We start from the raw sequence: 9,141 nt of genomic DNA, 5'->3' as shown, positions 1-9,141 counted from the left end.
GCTAGTAGCTGCAGAGGTGGGATGAGGGATGCTGTGGTTGGGGTCACCCCCAGCCTGAGGGTCCTGCTTGCCCAGGACGGTGATATTCAGGGGGTCACTCTCGGCCACGCTGTCTCTGTCGCTGACACAGCACCAGTACTGATTGCTGTCCTTATCCCCAACGTGGGGCAGCTCCAGGTGGGGGCCGGTGTGCAGCGGTGCCCCTGAGCCTCCCTGGTGCAAGGAGAAGGACAGGGAACCTGTCCCTGTGACCACCGCACAGCTCAGCACCAGAGAGTCCCCCACTGCTACCCTTTTCCCGGGGGGCTGTGCTCACAGGGATACCCCCAAGGGCAGTACCCCTGTAGGAAGTCCATCCAGCTGGTTGGTGGCCATGCATTGATAGGTGCCCGAATGTCCCACATCAACAGGTCCAAGTTCCAGGAGGGGACCCTGGGACACCTCCTGCCCATTGTGCAGCCAGGTGAAGGTGACAGGAGCTGAGCCCACCTGCACTGAGCAGCGCAGGGTCACGGGGTCACCTGCACGCACCTGGTGTGACAGGGGACCGGGATGATGGTGGCATTGGCCACCGGCACTGTGGGGACACACACAGGGCTGGCACCTGCGGAGGTGGGATGAGGGATGCTGTGGTTGGTGTCACCCCCAGCCTGAGGGTCCTGCTCACCCAGGACGGTGACATTCAGGGAGACACTCTCAGGCACGCTGTCTCTGTTACTGACACAACACCGGTACTGATTGCTGTCATTGTCCCCAACGAGACACAGCTTCAGGCTGGGGCCGATGTGCAGCAGTGCCCCCGAGCCTCCCCGGTGCCAGGAGAAGGACAGGGGACCTGTCCCTGTGACCACCACACAAACCGAAGCCACCCTGGGCTGAGGTACATCACGAGGACACTGGACACTCCAAGCACAAGGACACCACAGACACAGCCCATGCTGGCCCAGGTCACCTCCACCAGATCATCATCCCATCCCAATGATCCCATCCCCATGACCCCATCCCCATGACTATCTCCTCACAGTTCTTGTCCCCTTCTGACCCGGCATCCCAGTTCCCTTGTCCCTGTCTCCTGAGCTAGATGAGCCCAAAGTTGCCAGTCCCCACACTCCTATACCACTTCCTCATCCCCAAATTCCTGTCCCCTGTTCCTGTCCCCAAAGCCACCCTGCATCCCCAGTTGCACCAAGGTCCACTGTGGGTAACATGGAGCGGCACTCCTGGCATTGGGGACCTCAGGGGACCCTGCAGCCCCACCTGTGCCCCCTCCCCACCCGTCTCTGCTTTACTAGGCCCCATTCCCCGGGGTGTCAGGCCCATGCCCGGGGCACTCGCCGCACAAGAGCAGTGCCACCTTACCAGCCATCCTGCTGTCCCCAGCCATGTGGACTGGCTGTCACTCACCAGCAGCTGCGGGGACCCCTGCGGGCCCCCCACCACCTGCCCGTCCCGGGAGAACACGTGCAGGAGGGGGGCTCAGGGCCACAGGGGGCTGGGGGTGCTGAGGCAGCTGAGAGTCGGGGAGGAACCCACAGTGGGCTCGGGGGGACCCTCCAGCACTGGCACTGTGAAGAGTTCTGGGAAGGAGAGGGGAGGGAGATTTGTGACCCCAAGCCCCTGGGGAGAGGCTGTGGGGGTGTCAGGGCGGTAGCTGTGCCGTTCTCACAGTGCACTGTCACTGTCACTGGCGCTGAGAGCGCCCACGGTGCCACCTTTGAGTCCACCCAGCCCCCACAGCTATAGTGGCCGCTGTGGTGCAGCTGCACAGGGGACAGGGATGGCTCGGTCCCATTGAGGGACCTCCTCACCTCCTTGTCCCCGTGGTAAAATCCCACCCCAGTGACCGACATGTTCTCCTGGCCCTGGCAGCGCAGTGTCACCATATTCCCCTCCAGCGGCTCCCGCGCCAGCACCTGCAGCACGAGTCAGGTTGCAGGACACAGGACTCTAAGGACAGCAGGGGAATTCCATTTTCTCAAGGACCCCCGAATTGGAACACATCCAGTGCACCAGGGTTTGCCGAATCCAGAAGTGGGATCCCTCCACTCTGAAATGTTGTGTGCAGGGGATGGGCTCTGGTCACACCACGAGTGACCCATGGAACAGAGCCCACCCAGAGCCTCCGGGGTCCTCTCCTGTGCCAGGCTGGAGACAACCAAACCCCCCTCACCATTTAAGACTCTCACAGGGGGACTGTGCCCAGTGCCAGGTCTGTCACACTCATAGGTGCTACTCTCAGTGACAGTGAATAATCCTCCCTCTCCTGCCACCAGCGCTGCCTGTCTTTGTACCATGTGGTAGCACCAGTGGTCCCTGAGCCCTGGCAGGTCAGTGTCACCCGCTCCCACAGCACCGCCGGCCTCCAGGGGGGCTCCATGAGGAGATGGGTGGTCTGGGCACCTGCGGGTGACAGGGGACACCAGCCTGCCAGGGCCAGCATGGGGCTGTGGACAGTGGGGTGGGGACATGGCATCCCCCAAGGACTCACCAGCGAGGCCGAGGGTCTGGGCTGGAAGGGAGAAGGGACAGGGCTCGTGGAGGTGACACTGTGAGGACAGAGACACCCGGGGTACAGGGTGTGAGGGCTGTCCCCAGACTGTTCCCATGGGGACAGCAGTTCTTGTGGAAAAGTGTGTCGGGGTGGTCCCCAAAAGATTTGGAGAGGCTGGGGGATATGTCTGTGTCACAGCCACCCGTGCACAACACCCATGTGGCACAGACACCTTGGGAACAGGGAAACCAAAGCCACCCTGGGCTGAGGTACATCACGAAGACACTGGACACTCCAAGCACAAGGACACCACAGACACAGCCCATGCTGGCCCAGGTCACCTCCACCAGATCATCATCCCATCCCAATGATCCCATCCCCATGACCCCATCCCCATGACTATCTCCTCACAGTTCTTGTCCCCTTCTGACCCGGCATCCCAGTTCCCTTGTCCCTGTCTCCTGAGCTAGATGAGCCCAAAGTTGCCAGTCCCCACATTCCTATACCACTTCCTCATCCCCAAATTCCTGCTCCTGTTCCTGTCCCCAAAGCCACCCTACATCCCCAGTTGCACCAAGGTCCACTGTGGGTAACATGGAGCGGCACTCCTGGCATTGGGGACCTCAGGGGACCCTGCAGCCCCACCTGTGCCCCTTCCCCCACCGTCTCTGCCTTACTAGGCCCCATTCCCAGGGTGTCAGGCCCATGCCCGGGGCACTCGCCGCACAAGAGCAGTGCCACCTTCCCAGCCATGGGAACTGGCTGTCACTCGCTGCTGTGACCACCGTTCCCCTGGCTGGTGGCTCTTTGGATGAAGGGGAAGGAAGTGAGGTCACAACCCATCCCCATGTGCTCCCCACCCGTCTCTGCTTTACTAGGCCCCATTCCCCGGGGTGTCAGGCCCATGCCCGGGGCACTCGCCGCACAAGAGCAGTGCCACCTTACCAGCCATCCTGCTGTCCCCAGCCATGTGGACTGGCTGTCACTCGCTGCTGTGGCCACCGTTCCCCTGGCTGGTGGCTCTTTGGATGAAGGGGAAGGAAGTGAGGTCACAACCCATCCCCATGTGTAGATGGCCCTGGTGGGGGCAAAGTGGTCACAAGCTGGGCACAGGATGGGGACGAGGGTGGGCGGGACAAAGTGGGACATGGGGTTTCCCATGAGTGAGGGCTCAGTGGGTTTGGAGAGCCAGGGATGGGTGTCCAGGGGAATGGAGGTGATGAGGAGGTGGAGTCACTGTGAAATATGTCCCAATAAAGGGCTTTCTTAAGTGCTTGGTTGCTGCCCAGCAGGCAGGGAACAATCCCATGGAGATTCCACTCTCTGTGTTATCCGCAAGCAAAAGCTGCTGTGGGATGCACCAAAGGGCTGCTAAAGGAAACCAAAATGTCTCATTTCATTGTGATTTTGTTTGTGTTTTTATAGGGAGTGACTTGTTGGGAGAGCAACAACTAAAAGAATTCTATAAGCCAGAACATTTTATGCCTCATCAGTTTGATTTTTGATGAGTTTGTTCATTACTGGGAAAAAAATGATGTGGGAAAGATTTTTGCTTTTATTCTATCAATATATAATTTTGTGTGAACCAATCAGTCATCAAGTGTTGCCAGGAAAATGGGGGGAACCTGACCCAGAGGTGTGTGGCGCAGGGACACAGAGCCTGCCAGGACAGCCATCCCAAAATCTGAGGCACCCCATGAAGGGGCTCTGACCCCTCTGCCCGCCCAGCCACTGCCCATTCCTGGCACACCCATTCCCCTGGGAACCATGGGACACCCATAGCCTTGGTCTCTCCTCCCTGGGACCCCCACCCCAGGGCTCTCATTGTCCATGACCACCATTGCCTTGATCCCATCCCATGAGCCGCTTCTTCCACAGAACCCCTGTTCCTGAGGGTCCCCTTTATCTCCCTGCACCCCCAACTATGTCAACCACATGCCATGACCCAAATCCCTGGTGATCATGTTCCCACAGCATCCCCATCTCTGAATCTCCCCAGGCATGAAGACCCCAATTCCCTTGGACCACCATTCTTCTGGACACCCATCCTTGGTTCCCCACATCACACTGATGCCCCACTCCTGGCAACAGCATCCTCCACCATGTCTCCAGACTGTCACAGCTTGTGGCCATCCTGCCCCCACCAAGAGCCACCAATATGTGGGGACAAGACGTGACCTCGCTTCCTTCCCATTTCATCCAAAAAACCCGCCAGCCAGGGGAACGGTGACCACAGCAGTGAGTGACAGCCAGTGCACATGGCTGGGGACAGCGGGATGGCCAGGAAGGTGGCGCTGCTCCTGTGGGGTGAGTGCCCTGGACACAAGCCTGACAGCCCTGGGATGGGGAGGGGGCACAGGGGGGCTGCGGGCAGAAGTGGGCTCAGCCCCTCCGTGAGAGTTTTAGATGGTGAGTTGGGATCTTAAATGATCAGGGTAGCCTCTGACAGGTCTGGGTGGGCTCCACTCCTTGCATGGCCTCACACCCCTCCTGTGCCAAGAGCCTGTGCCCTGCACACAGGGACACCCCAGTGCACCACAGTGCATCCCAGTGCACCCCAGAGTACCCAGATGTCCTCGGGACTGTGGGACACCCACCTCGGACCTGTCTCGAGCCTCTCAGTGAGATGGGACCCTCCTGTCCCACAGACTATCTGGTGCTGCAGGTGCTAGCACAGGCACTGCTGGAGGGGAACATGCTGACACTGCACTGCTGGGGCTGGCGGAACAGCACAGTCACTGAGGTGTGATTTTACCACAACATGAAGCATCTGGGGGTGTCCCTCAAGGGGACCAAGCTGTCCCCGTCCCCCCTACAGCTGAACCACAGCGGCCGCTACCACTGCAAGGGCTGGCCATCACGGAGAGGACCAGTAACAGTGACAGTGCAAGGTAAGCACCCCATGGCTGCAACTCCAATCTCCTGACACCCCGAAAGCCACTTCCCAGCAGACTCAGAGTCACAGTCCTCACTTCCCCTCTCCTTCCCAGAGCTCTTCCCAGTGCCAGTGCTGGAGGGTCCAATCCCCAAGACCTCCCATTCCCTCCCACACCCCCTTTATTCCCTCAGCGGCCCCCCAGATCCCCCAGTGCCCCCAGAGGAGGGGGAGGGGCTGTACATCCATGTCGTGGTCACCAAGGGAACAGGGGGTGAGTACAGGTGGGACACACACAGAGGGACACGTCACCCACCAGTGTCACCCCACCCAGATCCCACAGCCCGTGTCTCTTGCAGTGTCCCCCCATGCCACCACACTCCAGGATCCCCAGGTCACCTACGCAGAGCTGCGGGGACACCAGGGGCCACCAGGGGAACCCGGTGACATCTACAGGAATGTGCTGTGACACTGGGGGCACTGGGGGGGACTGGGGGTCCTCAAACATGGGCACACACACGTCTGTGTGCTGTCACTAAAAACTGCCTGTCCCCCTCACTGTGGAGGCACAAACATCCCAAAGAGCTGAGAGAACAATTTCCTGAAACAGCAATGAGAGAGAATAAAACCAACAGCAACAGCAACAAGCTTCAGAGTCCAAATGGTCACAAAAAGAACAATTACCAGGGGAAGCAACAACAAGGAACAAATCCCAGACATTTCCCCCAGCACGTTTCCTCTGCCAAGGGAACCTGGCAGAGCCCAGGACCATCACTGCGCTGACAGCCAAAGTGGCCTTCAGGAGGCTCTGGATTCCCTTGTCCCCTGTCCCAAACCCCTCCTCGGCCGCGTTCCCCACACCAGGATGGCACCAAAGCCCTGTGGGGGTGCCACAGCCTCCCCCTTTTCCAGGGCAGTCGGGATCTGGCCATGGCACAGCGTGGGGTGTCAGAGACAGGAAAGGTTTGATGTCTGGAGACATTTTGGAACACCTGTGTGTGGCAGGGCTGGGTCAGGCCTTGCTTTTGGTGAGACAGGGCCCCGTCTGTCCATCAGTGTGTCAGCCATGGCACTCTGGGGACAGTGTGACACTCTGCCAAAGCCAGCTCCTGAGTGGCTGGGTGACCAGAAGGGCCAGCTGGGGAGACAGCCCTTGGTGCCCCTACTGTCTGAAAAGACAGAGCATGAGGTGGCCAAGTCCCTGACCCTGTCTCCTCTTGGAGTGTCTGTCCCATCCACGATGGAACCCAGGAGTTGGCAACTCATTTAAATGAGAAATATCTTCCAAGGAAGTTTTTTGGAATGAAAAGAAGACACATTGCTAAAACTTCTTCTAATTTCAAGAATGATGGGGCTTCCAGGGCAAAGTGTAGGAAAAGGAATAATAGCTGTTTACGAGGAAATTTATAAACCAGAACAGAACAAACAACACAAAACCAGAACTTTCCCTCCTGCTCAGTGCTGTTGGTTTGTGCGCAGGGAGCGCTCCCGGCCAGCAGGGGGCGCTGCAGGGAGCGCTCCCGGCCAGCAGGGGGCGCCCCGGTCGAGCTCGATCCCCTCAGGGGCCATGGCGGCCTCGGGCGGGAGCCAGGAGGGGAAATCGCTCCTTTTGCAAACTCACGGCCACCAATCGGTCCTGGCACCACTGGCAGTGGGTAGAAGCCGACGAGGCAGCAGGTTGGATCCCAGTGCCCAGTGGCAGCGTAGCAGTGTCCTGGGCCTGGCACATGCTCTGTGCAACACCTGCGACCGCTCTCCATGATCCCGAATGGAAGGAAGGCAGCACCTGACCCCAGGCAGGTCTCGGGGCCACAACAGCACCTCTGGTGGCTTTATGCCACAATCCCTGCAAACCCTCAGCCTTTCATTCAGGTGAAGAGGACAGAGATGCAGCAGCTGTGGGGACACCTGGAATCCACACAGGGTCACTCAACACAGCTCCAACACGGCCACCGGGCGAGTCACTGCTCAGTGTTTCCACACTTTTTCCTCTTGTCTGACAGCCAAACACACATATTCTTCCCGAGCCCTTCCAAAAGGCTGCAGGTTTGAGACAGGAAGGAGGAGGGACCCAGGCAGGTTGTTGAGCAGATTGTTGTTTTCTTTGCAAGGTTTTTGGGACTCTCTCAGAACCTTGCTGCAAGGGACAAATGATCAATTGCTGCATTTCTGGACTGGTTCCCTCACAGCTGCCCCCGCAGGGGCGGTTTCCAGCCAGCCCTGCTCTGAAAACCACCAAAGGGCCTTGCAGAGCCACTGCTTGGGCTCCCTTTGGGGTTTGTGCTTCTTGCAGAGCTGAGCAAACCACAGGCAGGCATTTTTCTACCACAGAATTCTCACTTCTGCAGCAGCTTCACAGACCCAGAGCCCCTCAGAATATGTGTGGGATGACCCCCAGGCCACCAGCAGTTTGTGGGGACTGTGCTGGGCCCTGGTTCACCCCAAAATCTGCTACGCTCAGGGAACAAGTGGAGACCTACAGTCCCAACCAGCCACTGCCGATCCCTGGCACCCCCATTTCCCTGGAAATCACACCATGGGAACCCCATTCCTTATGTCCCACCTTGCCTGGGACCCCCATCCCAGCACTGACATTCCCCAGGATCACCATGGCCCAGCACCCCACTCCCAAGGAACCTTCTCCTGTTCATACCATCCTCTTAAATCTCCCTTTGCCCAGGACCTGGATTCTCCCAGGACTCCCATGCCCACTGGACCCCCCATACCCCCTCCACTCCATCCTTGGCACTCCCATGCCATGACCCAAAATCCCTGGAGCCAACGTTCCCCTGGCAGTCCCACCCCTGAATCCCCCCAGCCCTGGGGTCCCCCATTCCCATTTCACTCCCACCCCTGGTGACTCCCCCTCCTCAGGACCCCCATATCCAGGGACTCATCCTTCGGACTCCCCATTCCCCTGGCACTCCCATCCCTGCCTCCCCAAACCCACTGAGCCCCCCACTCCTGGGAACCCCAAATCTCCCCTTGTCCCACCCAGCCTCATCCCCATCCGGTCCCCAGCCTGTGGCCACCCTGCCCCCACCAAGGGCCACCGCCACATGAAGGTGACACCTGACCTCGCTTCCTTCCCCTTTGGCCAAAGACCCGCCAGCGAGGGTACAGCCACCCTCGACAGCGAGTGACAGCCAGTGCACATGGCTGGGGACACTGGGATGGCCGGGAAGGTGGCGCTGCTCCTGTGGGGTGAGTGCCCCGGGCACGGGCCTGACAGCCCAGGCATGGGGAGGAAGGGAGCACAGGGGGGCTGCGGGGTGACCTGAGGTCCCCAAGGCCAGCAGGGCATGGAGCCCAGTGTGAGCAGAGTTGTGGGGTGGATTTGGGGACAGGAAGTGGGGACAGGGAGGGGAACTGGGATGTGGGGACAGGAACAGGAGGATGGAGATGTGGGGACAAGGATGTGAGAGAAGGAGCCTTGGGGCTGGGGCAGCTGTGGGGACAGGGACACAGGGATGCAGCACAGGGGCAAGGGGACAAGCACCCTGTGCTTGGGCCATGGGGACAAGTGCCAGAAGAGTGGGACCAGGGGCACAGGGCCATGGGGATGTGGCTGTGGGGCTGGCAGGGGTGACCTGAGGCAGCACAGGGTCCCCATGCCTGAGCATGGCTTGGGTGCTGTGTCCCTGTCCTCGAGATATCTCTGCCACACCCATGTCCCCACAGAGACCTTTTGGGGACATCCCCCACACCCCATGTCCCCGTGCTGTTGTCCCTGCAGTGCCACCCCCACTGAGCCCTGTCCCTTCTCCCTTCCAGC

The 9,141-nt window shown here is 59.6% G+C and overlaps 1 protein-coding gene across 1 annotated transcript in view; it reads left to right on the top strand.

The window, feature by feature from the left end:
• The first annotated feature begins 5,252 nt into the window (after positions 1-5,252).
• The window catches only part of LOC120506904 (Fc receptor-like B), a 5,253-nt gene continuing 1,364 nt past the window's right edge, over positions 5,253-9,141 (top strand). The window contains exons 1-3 of the mRNA XM_039719022.1: positions 5,253-5,382; positions 5,482-5,650; positions 8,365-8,483. Coding sequence (XP_039574956.1) covers positions 5,253-5,382; positions 5,482-5,650; positions 8,365-8,483 — 418 coding nt within the window. The remainder of the gene's footprint in view (positions 5,383-5,481; positions 5,651-8,364; positions 8,484-9,141) is intronic.

The sequence above is a fragment of the Passer montanus genome, unplaced genomic scaffold, assembly GCF_014805655.1.
Source record: "Passer montanus isolate IOZ18808 unplaced genomic scaffold, ASM1480565v1 scaffold1049, whole genome shotgun sequence".
NCBI classification, from domain to species: Eukaryota; Metazoa; Chordata; class Aves; order Passeriformes; family Passeridae; genus Passer; species Passer montanus.
This window is presented reverse-complemented; position numbering and strand designations above follow the sequence as displayed.